Here is a 23730-nt window from a genome sequence, read left to right on the forward strand (position 1 = left end):
CGGCGTAATGAATACACCCCAGATGTGCGCGGCCATCTCGCAAGATTCAGCAAGCAAAACCGAGAGTGAAGGTGTTAATACTGGACTGGGCGTGTAAAAGGCGCTGCATGGTCAATCTGGCATCTGCATTGGCCATGCAGCATTAAGAGCCAATGTATGCTTGATCTGAAAATGTGGTCGGTGGCGCCATATGGATGGTATGGGCAACTTCGAAGCCTCCGGAGGCACACAGAGGCCAAACTGAGCTCCATACTGCATCACCGTGTGCCTTTAAAATTGTGTAACAATGTGAAGGGCTTGGTAAAGCTCTGCATTGACATGATTGGTTGACGGTAGGTGAGGGCAGGAGGTCCTGTATAAACACAAACTCACTTCCTTGACAACAGCTCTGCACTACTTGGCAAAGTGCAAGAAGTATAAATGCCATGACTTCTGCAGAGGCCACATCACCGGAAATGCTGTATGGCCAATGCAGACATCAGATTGACCATGCAACACTTTAAAGTGATATGGCCTCTGGTCAAAGCATTCATACTTGTACTTCACAGAACAGGGCAGAGCTGTTGTGAAGGAAGTTGACATGTTTATACAGGACCTCCCGCCCTCACCTACAGTCAACCAATCATGTCAATGCGGAGCTATACAGAGCTGGCGGCATTGTTACAACATTTGAGAGGCACATGGCCATGCCCTACAGCGCTTGATTTGGCCTCTGCATGCCTCCACAATTGTGTTACGTCCTCCATAGAAGCCGCTGGCTACGTTATACGGATCAAGCATACATTTCGGATCAAGCATAAAGTTGCTTATACGTTGTTACTTTTTCTTTAGCCCTTCCGTCGGCGAAAGTTCCTGGTTTGAAAATAGGCGAGAATAGTGAATTTCCAAGACATAGTTTACATTCATAATTAATTTGATCGGGGGTGATCAACTTCGAAAACAGAAAACACTATTTGGAATGGATGATTACAAATGAAAACATCACACCGCGCGGATCTTTGTCAGTCAGCAATGCAAAGGTAAGGCCGTGAAGGCTACCACCCCATTTCTTGATTATTACAAACCTCCTTGGTTTTTATCAGTTTAGTAACTTTGACATTCATACTTAGACTATAGCCTACTGATATGCTATTATAACGAGAATAGTATGGGATAATTTATTTGTTTTCCGAACACACCACTGTGTAGCTAGCGGGTAAGATTTTATACTGGGCTACTGGGACAAAGACGTGTATGTTGTGAACAATATTAGCGTGAGAAACAATAGTAGACTCAGCGGTTTGCTTTCAAAATAAAAGTCCCCCATTGAAACTGCGTAAACTGATACAAATAGTGGATGCCACAATTGGACTAGATAATGCTAAACAATGTTGGAATGGTGTATAAATTCAACAAAATATTTGACACAAAGTAAAACATCTGTTGAAATCGCACTGTGGATGTATTAGACTTCAGAATTGCATTGGGGGCATACTTGTATTGCAATATACAGCCTTACCTAGCCCAAGATGTACTCTTAATAAATATGGAAATGAGCCTACCATTACTCCTTAAGGTCCAAGGACCTTAGGGACAGATATACATTTACAGAATGGTTACCTGAAGAAAAATGGGTGAGGGTCATGCTTTTTCAATTTCAATCAAGGGGAGGGTTTAGTATAAAAAAAAAAAATCTAGTCCAGGGGAGGGTCATGTAATTGATGAAATGTAAATATTTCTCAGTGTTTTAGAATTAGTTACTTATTAGGCTATATATATCGCTGTGTGCCCGATGCCACCCCTCATCTCTGATTCTCCACTGGGCACGCAATATCAATTGCGCCTATAGGCTATTCACTGTGGTCTCAATCAAATGATCCATAGCCTATAGGCTACGAAGTGTATGCTCGGAGAAGCACAGAGTAACGGTATATTTTTAAGATAGCCACTGCAATGGCTATTTCAACCCTGAGCCCCGGCCTGCTCTGCTCTTGCTGATCAAAAACGTTTTTGTGTGCTGCTTAACCAATGCTGTGCTGTGTAGGTCTAGGATGGCAGGTCAGGAGAAGAGTCGAAGGTTTCTTCCAATATTTTGGGGGGGATTGGCCTAGTCCAAACAATTCATCATATCGCGCACGCGGACTAGCCTATAGCCTATGCTCTGAACAGATTGAGAAGGAGAAGGCGAAGATGAGAAGGAGGAACAACTTTGATAGCTTGCTACTACTATAATTGATTTCATTAAAAACAATATGTTTCTGGCCCATTATGTATTTATCAGAGTTATTGACCTTACAATAAGCCAGTGTCAAGAATGCTGTAGGTGGGTGTAGTGGTGGAATCAAGCGCAGGACACCGAAGTATAGTCCAAAAGACTTTAGTTCAAATTCCAACAAGGAAAATACGAACAAAACTTGCCCGAAGGCGACACAAACAAAAGGCGCACTAAACATGTGCGTAAACGCTCCAACACAGTGGAGTGAAGCTCAACCGAGCGAAAGCAAAACAAGCACAACACAAAACAGAAATAATCACACACAAACACAGACACACCCAACGAGACTTAAATAGAACACTAATGAGGACTAACTAGACACAGGTGTACAACATCAAGACCAAACCAAACGAACATGAAACATAGATCGGTGGCAGCTAGTACTCCGGGGATGACGACCGCCGATGCCTGCCCGAACCAGGAGGAGGAGCAGCCTCGGCCGAAACCGTGACAGTACCCCCCCCTTGACGCGCGGCCCAGCCGTGCGCCGACCCCGGCCTCGGGGACGACCAGGAGGACGCGGAGCAGGGCGCGCGGGATGGTCCCGGTGGAACTCCGACAGGAGAGATGGGTCTAGGATGTCCCTCCGCGGCACCCAGCACCGCTCCTCCGGGCCGTACCCCTCCCACTCCACGAGATACTGGAGACCCCCCATCCGGCGTCTGGAGTCCAAGATGGACCGAACGGTGTACGCCGGAGCCCCCTCGATGTCCAATGGGGGCGGAGGAGTCTCTCCTATCTCATTGTCCTGGAGTGGACCAGCTACCACCGGCCTGAGAAGAGACACATGGAACGAGGGGTTAATATTCTTATATTCAACAGGTAGATGTAACTTATAACACACCTCGTTCAATCTTCTCAGGACTTTAAAGGGGCCCCCACAAACCGCCGACCCAGCTTCCCGGCAGGGCAGGCGGAGGGGTAGGGTTTCTGGTAGAGAGCCAGACTCGATCTCCGGGTGCGTACACCGGGCCCCTCACTGCGGTGGAGATCGGCGCTCGCCTTGTGACGACGGGACGGCCCGCTGCAGGTGGACGTGGGCAGCGTTCCACGTCTCTTCCGAGCGCCTCATCCAATCATCCACCGCAGGGGGCCTCGATCTGGCTCTGCTGCCACGGTGCCAGAACCGGCTGGTAACCTAATACACATTGGAAAGGGGGTTAGGTTGGTAGAGGAGTGGCGGAGAGAATTCTGGGCCATCTCGGCCCAGGGAATGTAACGCGCCCACTCCTCAGGCCGGTCCTGGCAATACGACCTCAGAAACCTACCCACATCCTGGTTAACACGTACTACCTGCCCGTTACCTCCGGGTGGTACCCCGAGGTAAGGCTAACCGAGACCCCCAAACGCTCCATAAACGCTCTCCACACCCGGGAGGTAAACTGGGGGGCCTCGATCAGACACTATATCCTCGGGGACCCCGTAATGTGCCGGAAGACGTGGGTAAATAGGGCCTCAGCAGTCTGTAGGGCAGTAGGAAGACCTGACATAGGGAGAAGACGACAGGCCTTAGAGAACCGGTCCACAACGACCAGGATGGTGGTATTCCCCTGAGAGAGGGGAAGGTCTGTTACAAAATCCACCGAGAGGTGGGACCATGGTCGTTGTGGAACGGGTAGGGGCTGTAACTTACCCCTGGGCAGATGTCGGGGCGCCTTACACTGGGCGCACACCGAGCAGGAGGAGACGTAAACCCTCACATCCCTAGCCAAAGTAGGCCACCAGTATTTAGTGCTAAGGCAATGCACTGTCCGGCCAATACCCGGATGTCCAGAGGAGGGTGACGTGTGAGCCCAGTAGATGAGTCGATCCCGAATCTCGAGCGGAACGTACCTCCGACCCTCAGGACATTGTGGAGGGCTGGGGTCTGTACGCAACGCTCGCTCGATCTCGGCATCGACCTCCCACACCACCGGTGCCACAAGGCAAGACTCCGGTAGTATTGGAGTAGGCTCAACGGACCTCTCCTCCGTGTCATACCGCCGGGACAGTGCATCTGCCTTACCATTCTGGGACCCAGGGATGTACGTGATTTTAAATACGAACCTGGTGAGAAACATACTCCATCGAGCCTGGCGAGGTTCAGTCTCCTCGCTGCCCGGATGTACTCCAGGTTCCGATGGTCAGTCAAAATGAGGAAAGGGGTGTTGAGCCCCCTCAAGCCAATGCCTCCACACCTTAAGGGCTTGAACTACAGCTAACAGCTCCCTGTCCCCAACGTCATAGTTACGCTCCGCCGGGCTGAGCTTTTTGGAGTAAAAAGCACAGGGGCGGAGTTTAGGTGGCGAGCCGGACCGTTGAGAGAGAACGGCCCCTATACCAGCCTCAGATGCGTCCACCTCAACCTGAAATGGAATTGTGGGATCCGGATGCGCCAGCACCGGAGCCGACGTGAAACAGGTCCTTCAGTCTCCCAAAGGCCCTGTCCGCATCAGCTGACCACTGCAGGCGCACCGGACCCCCCTTCAGAAGGGACGTGATGGGAGCTGCCACCTGTCCAAAACCCCGGATAAACCTCCGGTAGTAATTCGCAAAGCCCAAGAACTGCTGCACCTCTTTTACAGTGGTTGGAGTTTGCCAATTACTCACAGCGGACACACAATCCACCTCCATTCTCACCCCTGACGCGGACAACCGATAACCCAAAAAGGAGACCGACTCCTGGAAAAACAGACATTTCTCTGCCTTGACATATAGGTCGTGCTCCAACAGCCTCCTCAATACACGTCGCACCAGGGTTATATGCTCGGCTCGGGTAGACGAGTACACCAGAATATCATCAATGTACACGACCACCCCTTGTCCCTGCATATCCCGGAAAATGTCATCTACGAAGGATTGGAAGACTGATGGAGCATTCATCAACCCATATGGCATGACAAGATACTGAAATGACCTGACGTGGTACTAAACGCCGTTTTCCATTCATCGCCCTCCCTAATGCGCACCAAGTTATACGCGCTCCTGAGATCCAATTTGTGAAAAACCGCACCCCATGCAATGACTCCGTCATGGTCGCAATCAGAGGGAGTGGATAACTGTATTTCACAGTAATCTGATTGAGACCACGGTAATCAATGCACGGGCGCAACCCTCCATCTTTCTTTTTCACAAAAAGAAACTCAAGAGGCGGGGGAAATGGAAGGCCGAATGTATCCCTGTCTCAAAGATTCGGCTATGTAAGTCTCCCATAGCTTTCCTCTCCTCTTGAGACAAAGGATACACATGGCTCCGTGGGAGCGCTGCTCCTGCCTGGAGATCAATCGCACAATCCCCCTGTCTATGGGGAGGCAACTGCGTCGCCCTAGTTTTGCTAAACACAAGAGCTAAATCCCCATATTCAGGCAGAATGTGCAGTGCGGGCACTTGGTTTGGACTTTCCACCGAAGTCGCCCCCACGGAAACACCCAGACATCGCCCCTCACACTGAGCAGACCACCCATCGAGAGCCCTCTGTTGCCACGAAATAGCAGGGTTATGGGTGCTTAACCAGGGGAATCCCCAGCACCACTGGGTACGCAGGAGAGTCGATCAGATACAGCTGTATAGTCTCTTCATGACCCCCCCTGCGCACACATCCTAAGTGGCGCTGTGACCTCCTGATCAACCCCGACCCCAACGGGCGGCTATCTAAGGCATGTACGGGAAAATGTTTGTCAACAGGTAGGAGAGGGATCCCTAACTCCTAAACAAAACTTCGATCAACAAAATTCCCAGCTGTGCCTGAATCTACTAGCGCCTTATGCTGGGAATGAGGTGCAACCTGTGGAAAACCAACAGGTATACAAAAGTGCGCAACAGAAAGCTCTGGGTAAGCGGGGCGTCTACTCACCTGGGAGGCCCCCAGTGCGTGGCCTGTTGTCCTCTCCTCGGAGAACCCTCCCCAGCACCTGGCCGCAGTGTGCCCTCCACGACCGCACTTGGTGCAGGAGACAGGCCCTCGGGCTCTTCCTCCTCCGCTCTCTAGCGCCAGCGCCCGAGCTCCATGGGGCAACGGCTCGGAGGCGCTGGAGGGTGAAATGGACGGACCCCCTCGGAACGTCCGCGGGTAGCTAGCAGGTTATCCAGCCTGATGGACATGTCGACCAACTGGTCAAACGAGAGCCTGGTGTCCCTACAGGCCAGCTCCCGACGGACGTCCTCGCGAAGACCACATCTGTAGTGATCGACGAGAGCCCGCTCATTCCACCCTGCATCTGCCGCTAGAGTACGGAATTCTAGGGCGAACTCCTGGGCACTCCTCCTCCCCTGCCGGAGGAAGACCAGACGCTCCCCCGCCGCTTTCCCCTCCGGGGGATGGTCAAACACCGCCCTGAAGCGGCGGGAGAACTCGTCGTAGGTGATGGTATCCGCGTCGATCCTCCTCCACTCCGCGTTGGCCCATTCCAACGCCTTCCCGGAAAGGCAGGAGATCAGGGCGGACACGCTCTCATGTCCCGAGGGCGCCGGGTGCACGGTGGCCAGGTACAGCTCCACCTGGAGAAGGAATCCCTGACACCCGGCCGCGGTCCCATCGTAGGCCCTCGGGAGCGAGAGTCGAACTCCTCGGGGTTCCGGACCGGGAATGGGCTGACTGGCCGATGGTGCTGGCAGGGAGGATGGCGGTGGAGGAGTCCCCCAGCCTCGGATGGTGGTGATCACCTCCTGCAGTGCGGACCCCATCTGCAGGATCTGGTCACTTTGTTCACGGACCTTGTCCTCCAGCGTCGCCTGGGCTGCTGCGGTTCCTGCTGATTCCATTCTTTATGGTGTGTGATTCTGTCAAAAATGCTGTAGGTGGGTGTAGTGGTGGAATCAAGCGCAGGACACCGAAGTATAGTCCAAAAGACTTTAGTTCAAATTCCAACAAGGAAAATACGAACAAAACTTGCCCGAAGGCGAAACTACGCACGAAGGCGACACAAACAAAAGGCGCACTAAACATGTGCGTAAACGCTCCAACACAGTGGAGTGAAGCTCAACTGAGCGAAAGCAAAACAAGCACAACACACGACAGAAATAATCACACACAAACACAGACACACCCAACGAGACTTAAATAGAACACTAATGAGGACTAACTAGACACAGGTGTACAACATCAAGACCAAACCAAACGAACATGAAACATAGATCGGTGGCAGCTAGTACTCCGGGGACGACGACCGGCGATGCCTGCCCGAACCAGGAGGAGGAGCAGCCTCGGCCGAAACCGTGACAGCCAGATTTGAGGAACTTACATCGTGGTGCTGAAAGTTGCAGCAGAAGCCGCGGCACAATCAATCGGAAATAGACAGCTCATGGTGCTGAAAGTAGGCAAATTCAAGTAGGCATAATTCATTTCAACAGTCTTCATTTGACTAACAATGAGGACTTTGTTGGAGCCTATTTCTTCCTATTTAAGAAATAAAAGGTACGCCTACTTGTTTGACAGATGAAATTAGGCTATAGGCTGCTATATCCATATGTCGGTCAATTTCTCCACCCACCATGCCTACCTTTTAAGAAAATAGCAAAAAGCACAGGCCTACCCCTTGTTATCTTAAGATTTGGAAGAAAATAAAATAATCAGATTATATAAAGGTCTATAACAGCGCTTTGGTCCGCGATACTTTATGTTAGAAACTAGCTGTAAAATACCCAGGAAAGACGTGACTCCGATGCATGTGGGGCTATCATTGTTTCGTTTCTTTGACATTCAAAGGCTGACTTTGCTTGGTAAGTAATCTAATTCTGTCACTATCAATTGATTAAGCTATTCACTTCCTGTACAACAGAAGATGTTTAAACTTGAGCTGAACCCAATTATTTGCCTGGTCGATTATTTGGTCGATAGGCTGTTGGTCGACCAAAAATTGTCGAGCAGTAGCATACAGTGCCTTTGGAAAGTATTCAGCCCCCTTGACTTTTTCTTATTCTAAAATTGATTAAATAGTTTTTTCCCTCATCAATCTACACACAATACCCCATAATGACGAAGTTTTTTTAGAAATGTTTGCTAAATTATGAAAAATAAAAAACGGAAATATAACATTTACATAAGTATTCAGACCCTTTACTCAGTACTTTGTTGAAGCACCTTTGGCAGTGATTACAGCCTTGATTCTTCTTGGGTATGATGCTATAAGCTTGGCACACCAGTATTTTGTGAGTTTCTCCCATTCTTCTCTGCAGATCCTCTCAAACTCTATCAGGTTGGATTGGGAGCGTCGCTGCACAGCTATTTTCAGGTCTCTCCAGAGATGTTAGATCGGGTTCAAGTCCGGGCTCTGGCTGGGCCACTCAAGGACATTCAGAGACTTGTCCCGAAGCCACTCCTGCATTGTCTTGGCTTTGTGCTTAGGGTCGTTGTCCTGTTGGAAGGTGAACCTTCGCCCCCAGTCTGAGGTCCTGAGCGTTCTGGAGCAGGTTTTCATCAAGGATCTCTCTGTACTTTGCTCCGTTCATCGTTCCCTCGATCCTGACTAGTCTCCCAGTCCCTGCCGCTGAAAAACATCCCCACAGCATGATGCTGCCACCACCATGCTTCACCGTAGGTATGGTGCCAGATTTGCTACAGATGTGATGCTTGGCATTCAGGCCAAAGAGTTCAATATTGGTTTCATCAGACCAGAGAATCTTGTTTCTCATGGTCTGAGAGTCTTTATGTGCCTTTTGGCAAACTCCAAGCGGGGTGTCATGTGCCTTTTACTGAAGAGTGGCTTCTGTCTGGCCACTCTACCATAAATGCCTGATTGGTGGAGTGCTGCAGAGATGGTTGTCCTTCTGGAACGTTCTCCCATCTCAACAGAGGAACTCTAGAGCTCTGTCAGAGTGACCATCGGGTTCTTGGTCACCTCCCTGACCAAGGCCCTTCTCCCCCGATTGCTCAGTTTGGCCGGGCGGCCAGCTCTAAGAAGTCTTGGTGGTTCCAAACTTCTTCCATTTAAGAATGCTGGAGGCCACTGTGTTCTTGGGGACCTTCAATGCTGTAGAAATGGTTTCTTCCCCTTCCCCAGATCTGTGCCTCGACACAATCCTGTCTCGGAGCTCTACGGAAAATTCCTTCGACCTCATGGCTTGGTTTTTGCTCTGACATGCACTGTCAACTGTGGGGCCTTATATAAAGCAGGTGTGTGCCTTTCCAAATCATGTCCAATCAATTGAATTTACCACAGGTGGACTCCAATCAAGTTGTAGAAACATCTCAAGGATGATCGATGGAAACAGGATGCACCTAAGCTCAACTTCGAGTCTCATAGCAAAGGGTCTGAATACTTATGTAAATAAGGTATTTCTGGTTTGTATACATGTAATAAAAAAAAATCAAACAACCTATTTTTCAGTTTCTCATTATGGGGTATTGTGTCTAGATTGCTGAGTAATAATAAAAAAAAAAAAATGTTTAGAATAAGGCTGAAACATAACAAAATGTGGAAAATGTGAAGGGTTCTGAATACTTTCCGAATGCACTTCCGTATGCCCCCAATGCAATTCTGAAGTCTAATACATCAACAGTGCGATTTTAACTGATTTTGTAAAAACATAATTAAATAAATTAACTATATAAAAACAAAATTGTTTATTTTTATATAGACTACTACTGTTTTATGCCCAGTTCTAACTTCTAACTAACATCACATCTTTAGAAAGACATCAACAGTTCTCTTGATGCAAGGGTACAGAATTTCAGAAGCTAAAATAATAGGAATGCTTCCTCAAATGTCTGCCAAATGTAATGTCCTGTAAAAAGCAGAACAAATCGAACTCGGTGACAAAGGAGTTTGTTGCCATTGCATAGGTCATCTTATCACACACACACACATACTTTCATTTCTACAAACTATGGAATGGTAAGTATTCAATTGGACTGTTATATTCAACAGTTTCCAATGGGCTGGCAATAGAGTTGTGAACATTTTAAGCCGCTGAGAGTAGGCTGTCTCTGTCTGTCTGTCTTAGGTGTGTGCGCATGTATGGATTTGCTATTATTTTGCTGACATGCTGGCCTTAGCAACTTGTAATCTGTCAGATGCGGGCCTCTGGAGTTGTTCTATGAAGTTGATTATTCATACCTACTTGCTTAGTAATCGCTCAGTAATCGCATGCAATGCCCTACAATATCTATAAAGAAGGCCTTATTCTTAGGCTGGAGTTACACAAATTAACTTCAAGCAACTTTGGTTGCTTGCAACTGAGTTGCTGATTGATTGCGCCGTGAAATGGTTCTGATGCCTGCCCCCTCCTTTCTCCCTCGCGATGGCTCGCCTGCCCTTTCTCTTTGCTAATGATACAAGTGTGTCTTCAGTCTGTTGCATGTAGAATAGCATAGCCTAGGTCATTGATAATAGCCTCTGCTTTACTGAAGACTTTGCAAGCCAAGAAATTGCTAGATACAGCATTGCGAGATACAGCTTTTGATAACCGATAGATAGGCCTAGTGGCCGACCTGTCTGTCCCTCGCTCGCTATGAAAGATATGCGAGTGTTCTCGGAAGTATGGCAACTAAACACTCTCCACCGTTCCAAAAATTAAGAATCTTAGGAGTCGAGGAGTCGATTCCTTGCAGAATCAAATCTTGACACTCAGAAATGGGAGTCGACACCAGGCGTCGATTATTTTGGAGTCGACTCCCCACCATTACCCGTAATTAAGGTTGACCAAAGAGACATTAGCACAACGGGAGATGTATAAAAATGATTGACATCATGGCTAGTCATGGTTTATGTACATGTTTTGGCAGTCAATACATGTCATTTTTGAAGTGAACCTTCACCAGTTTCAACTGAAATTGTCCACCATGAACTGTGCTAGCTAGCTAAATTGTACTAAATATCCATGCTGTTACAATAACTAAACGGTTGGGTAAAGAAGTAATTTGTGAAACCCCGATGTAATGCAGCAGATGACACACATATTTAATAGATGTTATTGCGGGTGTAGCGAAATGCTTGTAAACAACTGCAACTAAGATTGTTTGAATGTTGCTTTGTGTAACTTCAGCCTTACAGATTACCCTTTGTGCCCAGCCTGGTCTTATAGACTAGACGTAACATAGTAAATGTAAATCCGGGACACACAAATTAGTATGATATGTTACGTTTGGCAAAAAATGAAATGAAAAAAATGAAAGTAGGTGGTTAGTCGGGGTGGATGAGTAGGCGTGTAACTCGAATGTCTAGCAACCCAAAGGTTGCGTGTTCAAATCTCATCACAGCGAACTTAAGCATTTTAGGTCATTAGCAACTTTGCAACTACTTAGCATGTTAGCTAACCTTAACCCTTTAACCTAACTCCTAAGCCTAACCCCTAGCTTATCTTACATTAGCCACCGAGTTAACATTAGCGTTAGCCAACTAGCTAACGTTAGCCACAACAAATTGGAATTCGTAACATATACGTTTTGCAAATTCGTAACATTGTATGAATTGTAATACATACCATACATGCTAAGTAGTTGCAAAGTAGCTAAAAAGTAGTAAGTAGTTGCAAAGTTGCTAATGACGTAAAATGCTAAAGTTCTCTGTGATGAGATTTGAACACGCAACCCCGACTAACCACCTACCACCTTCCGTCTTACATAACCATACCAAATGTAACATATACTAATTGGAGTGGCCCGGATTTACATTTCCTATGTTACGTCTACCCCTGGGTCCAGTTTGTTGTCTACCAGTAGGCCTGTAAAATGAATAACTGCTTATCATAACCATTAAGCACTTACAGTATGGTTAACTAACTGCTAACTGAGACAGATTATTGGCATGAGGGTAAACGGCAACTAGTTACTCATTGTGTTACAAAATGCCGGTCTGGTTTTATTATGAGCAATAGTTTTTACTCTTTTAAAGATAAACACACAGGAGCACCCATATTCCATTTCCTGTGTAGATTAGATTTTTAGTGTAGGCCTACTGTATAAGATATTTAATTGTCCTCTTAAACGGGCAATTTGGGATTGGTCAATTTTTGGACATTACAATTAATTGATTATTGAAGGGAGGGGCTCCACTTTGGTTTTAGAAGTTGGGAGGACATAACCTGGTGGGGGGTCTGGAGGTCCTCCCCCAGAATACTTTTGGGCATCTAAAGCTAATTTCCTGCATTTCTACACAATCCAATATGCTGTCTCTATTAACAAAAGGTAAGCAACAATGCCCACAGTCATTAAGCTAGGTAAGATATCATTATTAAGTATGTTTAAGTGATTTAATAAGACTGAACTACATCAAAGGTAATTCAATAATAAATATTGTGTAGCACCTTTAACCAATAGTTTAACAAATGAACAACTCTTGAAAAAATACAAATACTTTTGATTGTCTTTATTTAGACATCCTCTATATGGGGGACCGAGTGGAGCAGCGGTCTAAGGCACCGCATCGCAGTGCTAGAGGCATTACTACAGACCCGGGTTCGATCCCGGGCTGTATCACAACTGGCTGTGATCGGGAATCCCATAGGGTGTCACACAATTGGCCCAGCATCGTCCGGGTTAGGGGAGGGTTTGGCCAGGGTAGGCTGTCATTGTAAATAAGAATTTGTTCTTAACTGACTAAAAATATCAAATTTCAACCAGACGACCAGCCAGACCCCCACCAGTCTAGTCAATAACTCAACTCTCTCCCAAAACAATTTCCTTCCCAGTTCACACAAAAATATTCCCAAGGGAAAGGTTTGGAAACAAAAAACCACAAAAAAACCTACATACACCTCCAAATATACATTAACACACAGAAACAGCAAATCCTCCATATAATTAATCTCATACGACTAATATTACTGTAGAGCTCTTTTTACTTGCACGCAATATAGCTGGGTCACCCCGTCCTGTCCCTAGAGGTCCACCACCTAACAGCCCCCAACCCAACACACCCCACTCAGCTTTAGAATCTTAGTGAAACATTCATTATTGGTTTCAGGTGTGTTAGGCCAAGGCCAGAGTGACAACCCACAGGACGGCAGACCCCCAGGGCCAGGACTGAGCAGCCCAGCAGCTAGGGATTGCTTAAATAGGTATCTCCCCTGACGTGGGCATGTTTTCAATACCGACTACTTTAGTCGTACTGTATTCCATATAAGGCATCCAGACCTTATGAAAGTTGCCCAGTATACCCTTAACCTTTTCACTATGAGTTCCAAATATCTCTAACGGTCGCCCCAGCGTGAGTTTTATTATTCGCGTGATGTTAGAATGCATTCACTGTTCCAAAATGTGATTGTGATTGTGACTGCGCTGCCCTCTAACCAAGACACGCTGCCTGCTAATGATCTATGTTTCAACTTGTCAATTTCAAGTTATTTTCTAACAAGTTTTATTTTCTAACAATAGTTTGAATTGAGGTGTGTTCCGCCTCCTCATTAATTCACATAGAAGTAGTCCATTTCACTGTTGCAGACAATTTATGTTTGAGGCTTTACTGAGCCGGACAAACTTCTCTCAACGAAAAGAGCCCAATCACTTCCCCAGTGTTTCAGCAGATCAAGTATGCAGACATTTGCGCAGTCTTGCAAAAACCTTTTCCCTATGGCACATTTTCTGTTTGGCGCTCGCATTGCCTTCATTGTAGTTTTCCTTACAAATAATAACTTTGGACATGTGTGCGTTCCTATCAAAGTAAGTGCCTTATTTTCTGTATATCGCTGTAGCATACCGTATGTATGTATGGAGCATAATGTATATACAATTGTATTCACGTTTTGCATAGATTGTAATGGACACGTGTGTAAAATACTTTTTTGAAGGTTGTACAGTACTGATTATGATGCGCTAATGCTAAGCACCTTGTTTGTTGACATTATACAATGCATTCTGGGTGTCACGTAAACGTCTGTCAGACCAAAGATGTTATAGCAAAATTAGGTGAAGGGATGGTTCACTTATCTTTCGAGTAAACTTCCGGAAGTGAGTGAAGGGAAGTGAATGATGGTAGACGACACACCCCCTTTAACATGCATACTTCAAACAGACCAAACTCATCTTGTCTCCTCTTCTTATCTTTGGTTGATGAAAAAAAAAAAAACATAGTGGCGCACACAAACTACCCATCGTCGGATTACTTAACATTTTTAGAAAGTGTTTTACTCAATTATTTTGATCACTGGTGAGGTCACCCATGATGTGATGAATTGTAAATAGTAATTACTATTAGCTAATTCATATTATGGTTTCTGTCAGCCGAGAGTTAGCTATATGATAACTTGTGTTAGGTCAATCTTTCCTCAGTTAGCTATAGGACTAACGTTCTATGGATGGTCTTAAACTGCAGTAATTTATGTCTGAGATTAAATGAACATAACTGGGCATTCAAACATATCTGTATCCATTCATCAACATCAGGTCTTCCTCACATTTTTGTTTTACATGTTTTGTGTCATCGGGGAAAAGCCTCTATCAACCCTTGATACAGTTTGGAAATCACCTTTGAAGGTTTGTCAGACTGCCTTAAAATAGCATCTGGCTTGTCCAGTGTTTGCTGCACAGAGAGTGTTGTATCTGCAAAAATTCACCTCAGTCACAGACTGGTCTTCCCTGGCTGCCTGACCCTGCTGAGACCCCTGTCATCATCTGATCCTCCTAAAATGAGGCATGACAAAGAATTACCTTGGTGTACATTTATACATTATATTATACAAGAATAGAATCAATGGTTCAATAATTGAAATGACCATTATTCCCAGATCCCAGACTGTAGCTTTAAGCTTAAGCTGCTGTCCTGTAGGTCTACCCATCAATTCAAGATGGAACTTTGTATCATTCACTGATCTTGTTAATTTACTGCAAAATTCACCTGAGCTCTGTAGACTGGTCATCCCTGTCTGTCTGAACCTGCTGGGATGCCAGTCACTATCTGATTATGCTAAGACATGATGAGCATAGTGTTGTGTACTGACTGAACTAGAGGGCTCATTCCCACGGGATGCCTGCGGGACCTGCGGGTCCCAACAGAGATCATTGCAGCACCGTCGGCAGTTTTCATGCTGCGGGCGGGAGCGGGCGGTCAGACAGACTATTTTAGGATTCAAATATTTTTGTTATCCCACAGATTAGCCTACCTATTGTATTAAAAGCACACATTTTTTAAAACATTATTCACACACTCATAATTCGCTACATCAACTTCAGTAGCCTACCTCTCCTAGTTGGGCGTGAGAGTTCAAGTGCGCCTAGTATGCGTGGTCTCATTTGAAATAGAGTAGGCTGCCTACATGGGCGGAGAATCACGTGGCAGTAAACTTGAATATGACATTTACTTAAATATGATTAGACTGTAGTTTACTACAGTGCCTGTAAATAAATATTGATAATGGAAAGAAGGAGGGCACTCAACCAACGTGAGTCGACGAACAATCCAAAAATGTAATCATAATTGAAAAGAAAGGCACAACGCGCACAGGTTAATCTACTAAGGTTGAACGAGCGTTGCACCTTTTAATTTTCATTAAGTATTAATTACCCATTTATTTGTCTCTACCTGCAAATCGTCCTCCTAAAAGGTAGGCTATATCCTATAGGGCGTTGCAAAACATAGCAAGTGTCACTGTCATCAGTCTTGCTGCTTCCCGTTCAGTAGCCATACCTGTGAGATCAGGTGCGCGTGTGGTCTCAATTAAATAGAGTAGGCAATAGCCTATGCATGGGCGGAGAAGCACAGGGAAGTTATCTTTCAAAGGAAATGTTTCTCCTAAATAGTCCTATGATTAGGCTATAGTTTACTACATTGCCTAGAAATAGGCCTAAATATTGATCACCCATATTTCTGAAAATCTTCCCACTCCTAAAAGGTAGGCTATAAAAATAGCTCAAGAGAAAGTGCAAGTCTCTCCAACTCTGCTCTCTTCAAACTACATCTAGCATATTGGCTGATTTAGCCCATTACTACAATATAAGGGCCATGTGAGAATCTCTGGTAATTTAACCTATTTCTTAAGTTATTTTTGCGCATTTGGCACACAATGTCTGGGACCATGGCTGGCAAGTGAGCTGCGTCACATATGCCTAAAATAACATAGCAGGACTGCAGTTGGGTTTGGGACCAGTTCTTGCGGTAGCGGGTGGGAGTCGGACAGAAAGCCAGCGGGAGCGAGATCAAGACATCGATCCCGCACAGACATCTGCTGTGCACCATGACAGTGAAGTCTGTAACGTTAGATCTGTTTATTACTGTGTCAGTGTGAAAAGTAGGGAATTAGCTAGGGAAACTGACAGATCAATAATGTTACATTGCCATACTGACAAAAAAACTCACATTGCACTGAAAAAAACATCAAAATATCAGTTTTCAATCATTTGGCCGATGGTTTCATCATTTGACTCCGGTCTAGTGTGATTGAGGCAAAAAGAATAGCTAACGTTAGCCAACTTTTGGCCAGCTCTCTCTCGAACGTTACATCAACTGACGAAAGCTAGCCAAGTTAATTTATTTCTAAAACGGGACAAAACAAAGGCTACAAAACATTTCCATACAAACAACAGCTGTTATATAGCGAAATGAGATGACTATTATTACTATCTGACAGAGGCTAGAGCTGACCTGGCTATGGTAGCTGCTAGCTAGCGTAGCTTATTTATTCACCTCAGTCGAGGGGGGATTAAACATTTAGCTAACGTTACATGTCAGTTACAATACTAGCTCAGCACTGTGAATAAACACTATTTTTTTCTGTTAAGTTAAACAGCAGTCACCTTGCCAGCTACATCCGTCAACTAAATAGTAGCCAGTTTCTGCTCTGCTTGCTTTTACAACTCGGTGAAAGAGCGCAACACACACTGAACTATGCTCAACTCTCCCGTGCTGGTCAGCCAGCCTTCCAGAAGCTTTACCTTCACACAGCCTGTCAGTCCGTTCTGTGGTGTCCTCGCAGTCCTAAATCCAGCCGGCTAAAAACTCCAAACAGCCTACCCGACCGCACAAAGGCCTCTGCATAGTCCTAAAGCACACCATTGCCACTTTTTGTATCCCATTGCAGTGATAAAACTTGGGGGGTCAAAAATGCAATTTCAGAAAGTGGGGGGGGGACGACCCCCGTTCCCAGTGAAAGTTGCGCCCCTGCTCAAAGAATATAATGTATAAATACCTCATGAGCTTAGTTCAGCTGTCATACCCCATCAGAACCCCAAATATAAGCTTGTCTTACTCCATTGTTTCTAAACAATGTAATTGTAAACAAACACTGTATAGCTTGAAAACAACATGGTTAAAATGTATTATTTTTATCTCACGTATGGTGTGTCCTTGCATCCATAGTTGTGTCTATGGATTTGACAGTGGTTATATTTCTCCAGCCCCATCCCTCAGCTGTTTAACAAAACAAGTGGCGGGGTGACCGCTAAGTAGTTTTTGAAATCCCGGATTGCACCTTTAATATAGTGGTAGGCTATAGCATGTGAACCCAGCATGTGAACTCCAGTTGTAGGATATCTTTAAATTCAAGCCAATTCAGAAGCAAGTGAATAGTGCAATACATTGTGATTGTGAGGTGTAGGATAGTGTGCATTTTTTAATTGGCCTATATTGAAGTTATTGGAACAATAACAATGTATCCAAATTCTACCACAGTTTGAGTGTAATCAGTTTTCCCAATTATACATGTTAAATTGGGGTTTGTGTTGGAAAGTTATTGTTTACTCCACAGATTAACCTCTTTACTGTATCAGTGTTCTATCTGTGCCCTAATTGACTGTCTCTCTCCTCAGTCTTTGACCCCAGGTGTGAAGCAGCTAGCTGTCCTAGCTGAACACTAGGAGGAACTACGTTTTGGGGAAAAATGCGGGGTACAGGTGCAAGTGGGGAGCCCCCGAACCCCCCGAACCCCCCTGTAGCCAGAAACCACAACAACAGTCCTGGAAACTCGGGTTCCCAGTATGCCTTGTGTGCGCTTGGGGTAGGGCTGGTGGCCCTGGGCATCGTCATGATTGTGTGGAGCGTGGTGCCCTCCGACACGGTGAACAACAGCAGTGGCACCGGAGGAGGGAACCCCAAACCGGACAACAGGGGCAGGGCTTCATCGGTGGCCTTTGTGCTGGTCGGGGCTGGGGTGGCCATGCTCATGCTGTCCCTGTGCCTGGGCATGAGGAACAAGCAGCGGGAGCAGCAAGCGCTTCAAGAGGCCCAGACTCTGGGGGCAGACAACGCAGCTGCCGGTGAGGAGGACGGAGAGACGTGAGTACTGTAGCTACTGAATAATAACTGAGCTAATTACTGACCTCAGCAGGTTTGTTTACTCAGGGTTCATTGCAGGGGTGGGCAATACCATTATTACTTTACTAACCTTTGCCTGCTCCTATATGTTTAACCTCACATGATGTACACCAGATGATGTCATCAGTGTTTCCGGATAATGTCATCGTAAACCCTTATCTTCTTCTATATTTGTTTATTACAAAACATAGAAACCCACCGTTTCACATATGTTGATTTTGGGGTGGTGCTGGAGATGATGAATATGTGGTTGAAAAGTGGTGAAATTTCCCTTTAACCTATGAGAGCTGGTGTGTGAGTGCAGGCTTTTGCGCCAGCCAAAGCTCTAACACATGTACAGCTGATTCAAGTAGTTAGTTGATTTGTTCGATGTGAATTACTTTGCTTTGGCTGGAGCGGATGCCTGCACCAACACTGGGTCTTTGCTAAAAAGATTGCTTACCCATGTTTAAGTGCTTTGAGTCTTACTACAGTGTTTTCTTTAGTAACTTTTCACTTAAAGCCCCCTGACGTAAACTCCACAAAACACTAATGTATTTGGACACCTGTTGCAAAACACACAGCATAGCCTACAGTACACAGTAGCAACAATGTAAAAGACAAACAGAATCCATTCTGAAAGAGCAGTTATTCATGTCCATGTTTGTGTATGAATGTCAACAGGGCCGAGGAGCGAGCCCAGAGGTACACCGTGCCCAGCTACGAGGAGGCAGTGGGCAGCAGCCAATACCCCTTACGCCAGAGCCACCTGCGCCACAGCTCCTCCCAGCTTCCCTCCTACGACGACCTGGTGGACAGTGTGCAGATAGAGGTCGAAGGGTCAGAGGTCACCCAGATGACACCCACCTCCACTAACCCTGCCGCCTCTGTTGCTGCGCCTAACCACTGCGCTGGGCGAACGGGCCTCAATCTCCTTCCCCTTAAAATCCAGAGGATTAAATCAGAGAAGATCCATACGAAGAACACGGATAACTCTCAGCCGCCGGGAGGGATGAGTATTGAGCCGCTCACTCCACCACCAATGTATGAGGATAAAGTGCCTCAGCTCTGAGACTTGGTATCAAAGCAGGGTACTGCATCCTCTGAGGCCCACTATGGATGGACTGGTTGTGCAGTGCTACAATAGATGTAATTAGATGGCCCCTTGTCATGCATCTGTGGCTAAATCATCTCGATGGCACTTGTCATGTTTACCTGGCTGTTTTAGACCTGCCACTCAAGGGGAGTGAGCAGAGAACACAGTTCCAAACGTGGGGCACTGGGATTTGATTGGAACTTTGGGTCAACACTTGCTGGATAGAGAGCACACTTCCGATTTCAGACTGGGATTACAAGGACATTGAATCTTACAAGGTCGTTGAAGCTCGGTTCAAAGGATCAATATGATTGGGAAAGATACTTGCTTAATGTCTTAGATGCCTTTCGATTACTTTACAATGAGCCCTGTTCCAAATCTCATTTGTATGCAGTTTACCATATTTTTTTATGCTCCTACTGATTTAATTTCAAGTTCCATCTTCATCCTCAGTCAAGTCAGCCATGGTGTGCTAAATGTATTATTATTCATGGTTGTTTTTGTATTCTGTACAGCTACTTAGACAGCTGTTCCTTGCATTTTGAGAGAGGTGTTATTTGGCGACTGAATCAATGGCTTTACACAGACAGTGTTTGTGCGTTGCTGCCTGTGTTGCTTGTCAATAGAGTATAATTGAGGCTCATGGATAGTTGGAAGCCTTTGCCCTGTAGCCATGGTGAAATGGGTTTGGGCTCTGAAGGCAGTAGTGTAGTCCAGCTCTTTTCATTTGCTGTTTTATGCTCAATAGAGGACACGAGGGACTCTTTCTCTGAGCAGCTGGAAGCTGGGATAATGGCACCCATTGCTCACTCACTCATCACTCTTGAACTATGCGGCAATACCAGCTCCTTGACTGCCAGCACTGTTTTCATTAGGAGTATTCCGAGAATTAAGTTGTTGTAGTGTCCGATGTTTGACCCCATTTTGTTTAGTCGAGTAAGAAGACGTCAGTGCCTTTTCTCTCTAGTCTATTTGTTTCATGCTTATCAGACAATGGAAATGAGCAAATCCATGCAATATTCGGAATTCCAGAATATTCTTTTCTTATCATATGGATGCTATTTTCTGATTTCATGTCATGTTGATGAACCTGTTCAGCAACTACTCAATACATTTACTGTAGGTGGGAACTCAAACAGTACACAACAGTAGCCTTCTTGACATAAGTAAACAGTTGCTAAACTAGCATATGCTCACAGAATACATACCTATTCACACAGAATAAGAATATTTCTTTGAAGAGGAATCTTTGAATGCTGAATTACTAGTTTCTACATGTACCTCATGTACATTTAGTTTTATTCTGAATGCAGTCTGTTCTTTCAATATCAAATCAAATTGTATTTGTCACACACGTGTTTAGGAGATGTTATAGCAGGTGTAGCGAAATGCTTGTGCTTCTAGCTCCGACAGTGCAGTAATATCTAAAAAGTAATATCTAACAATTTCACAACATATACCCAATATACACAAAACTAGTGAGGAATGGGATTTAAGAATATATACATATATGGACAAGCAATGACAGAGCGGCCTGGACTAAGATACAGTATAATATTATAGAATAGAATACAGTATAAACATATGAGATGAGTAGTGCAAGATGTGTAAACATTATTAAAATGACTAGTGTTCCATTTCTTAAAGTGGCCAGTGATTTCAATAGGCAGCAGCAGCCTCTAATGTGCTAGTGATGGCTATTTAACAGTCTGATGGACTTGAGATAGAAGCTGTTTTTCATTCTCTCGGTCCCAGCTTTGATGCACCTGTACTGACCTCGCCTTCTGGATGATAGCGGGGTGAACAGGCAGTGGCTTGTGTGGTTGATGTCCTTGATGATCTTTTTGGCCTTCCTGTGACATCGGGTGCTGTATGTGTCTTGGAGGGCGGGTAGTTTGCCCCCGGTAATGCGTTCGGCATACCGCACCACCCTCTGGAGAGCCCTGCAGTTGCGGGAGGTGCAGTTGCCGTACCAGGCGGTGATACAGCCCAACAGGATGCTCTCAATTGTGCATCTGTAAAAGTTTGTGAGGGTTTTAGGTGCTAAGACGAATTTCTTCAGCCTCCTGAGGTTGAAGAGGCTCTGTTGCGCCTTCTTCACCACACAGTCTGTGTGGGTGGACCATTTCAGTTTGTCGGTAATGTGTACGCCAAGGAACTTGAAGCTTTCCACCTTCTCCACTGCGGTCCCGTCAATGTATCAATACTGTTGATACTCTCTGTAGTTGTCATGCCTATGCAGTGCTGTCTGTACCTCTGTGTGTGTGTGACCATTTTTTACTGTAAGGAATCAATGGCTTATTACCACTATTTCCTGTACTTAAAGGGACACTACACTCTAGAATGAGTGTCAGATGTTTTCAAACCTCAAGTGGTCTTATGTTGAAAGAAGTCTACGTCCCACACCATCGGTTTTGTAGATCCAACGATATGTCACAACCTCAAGTGAATGGAAAAGATGAGCACTAGAGATGCTTATCTGTTTATGAATGGAAATGGTGCCGGTGGTGCTCAACTTTTCCATTCCTAAACGGATCAGCACCAAGACAAGCACCATTGTGTCCATATTTCCCATGAATAAACAGGTGATGGGTTGATCTGTTTATGAATGAACAATTATGGGTTGTGATCTGGACTTTTCCATTCATTTGGGGATGATCTCTGTATCTACACAATCTATGGTGTTGGACATGGATCCATCTTCACGTTAGACTTTTTTTGAGGTATACAAACACCTGACAACTTTAAATTTGGAGTGTAATGTCCCTTTAAGGATATTCTTATGTGGAACAGAAACATGGTCTGACTGTTCATTAGTTCAATGGACTTTTCTATCAAGCAGCTGTATAAATAACTTTTATTCAGATCATTTCAAATACTTAACATTATTTGTACTGGAAACGACATGATTGTCTTATATAACTAATACCCTTTTGTATGTATCGTGAAAGTATGTTTTTGTACGAGATTAATTCTGTCTAATGTTTTTGTTGACTTCAAGAGGAGTTCAGAATGATGCATTCTTGTTGTGGACAGTAATGGAGTTTGAAAATTGTGAGAAATAAAAGGAAATGTTTGTATTCTGACCACACAAATAGTTGTATTGCAAATAGGTCCTGTGTCTTGTGACTCATTTCCAGTAAGCACACTAACGTGTTTCTGGGAAAGCTTTAATCATACCAATGCCATACTTCCTGTAATTGATATTGTTGAGATAATGTAGGTGATATCTAGCCTGGTCCCAGATCTGTTTGTGCTGTCTTGACAACTCCTAAGGTAGTTAGGAGGTGGCCAGACAGGAAAAACAGATCTGGGACCAGGCTAGGAGATATCTGTACTTTTCCACTATACTATTCACCTCGCCTTGGGTATTGTAAAGCGGATTCAGTATTTTCTGTAAGAAAATACATCTACTTTCAATGCACTGCCTTTTAAAAAGTTCCATAAAACTCTGTTAGACATTACTGTATTTAAATGCTGTTATGTTAATGACTTCGGTGTCTGAAAGGCTTTAACTCCGATAAGGATTTCTGTTTTGGATTTTACATGTACATTTTGACCTTGCTTCCCTCTAGTGGTAGAGTACTGTAACGTTTCCAATACATTTGATAACAAGTGACCAAAGTATTTCCTGATTAGCTAGTGTCCTCTTGGCCCTATTGCCATCCTTTTACCATTTCATCACATTCATTTAGAAAATGTAAAACAAGAGAGTACTTCCCCTAAAGCTTTTGAAATGTAAACCATTACTGTGTACATTTGAAATGTGTAATCAATACAGTCAAATGCCTTTGCACTGGAATGACCCACTGCTCATTCGGCTTCCTGTTGTTATTTTGCATTTGAGCCTTGATCAGACATCTGTACAATAAGAATGACCCTACAAGTTGTACATTTGTTAGTTGGTGAGGATGGGCGTCTGTAGCTGTAGATTATACTACACTGAACAAAAATATAAACGCAACATGCAACAATGTCAAAGATTTTACTGAGTTATAGTTCATTTAAGGAAATCAGTCAATTTAAATACATTAATTAGGCCCTAGTCTATGGATTTCACATGAATGGGAATACAGGTATGCATCTGTATTGGTCACAAGCTTTTTGTGCGTATGAAACATTTCTGGGATCTTTTATTTCAGCTCATGAAACATGGGACCAACACTTTACATGTTGGGTTTATATTTTTGTTCAGTGTATTTTTTTCATCTATATTTTTCGTAGCTGTCCATTTACCACCA

The 23730-nt window shown here is 44.9% G+C and overlaps 1 protein-coding gene across 1 annotated transcript; it reads left to right on the top strand.

The window, feature by feature from the left end:
* Positions 1-682: 682 nt before the first annotated feature.
* On the top strand, positions 683-20884 carry LOC121546776 (transmembrane protein 51). The gene is made up of 3 exons (XM_041858013.2): positions 683-1019; positions 17910-18375; positions 19078-20884. Exons 2-3 carry the CDS (start codon positions 17981-17983, stop codon positions 19463-19465), a joined length of 783 nt encoding a protein of 260 aa, XP_041713947.1. The 5' UTR covers positions 683-1019; positions 17910-17980; the 3' UTR covers positions 19466-20884.
* The last annotated feature ends 2846 nt before the right edge of the window (positions 20885-23730 follow it).

Source organism: Coregonus clupeaformis, chromosome 30 (genome assembly GCF_020615455.1).
Source record: "Coregonus clupeaformis isolate EN_2021a chromosome 30, ASM2061545v1, whole genome shotgun sequence".
Classification (NCBI taxonomy): domain Eukaryota; kingdom Metazoa; phylum Chordata; class Actinopteri; order Salmoniformes; family Salmonidae; genus Coregonus; species Coregonus clupeaformis.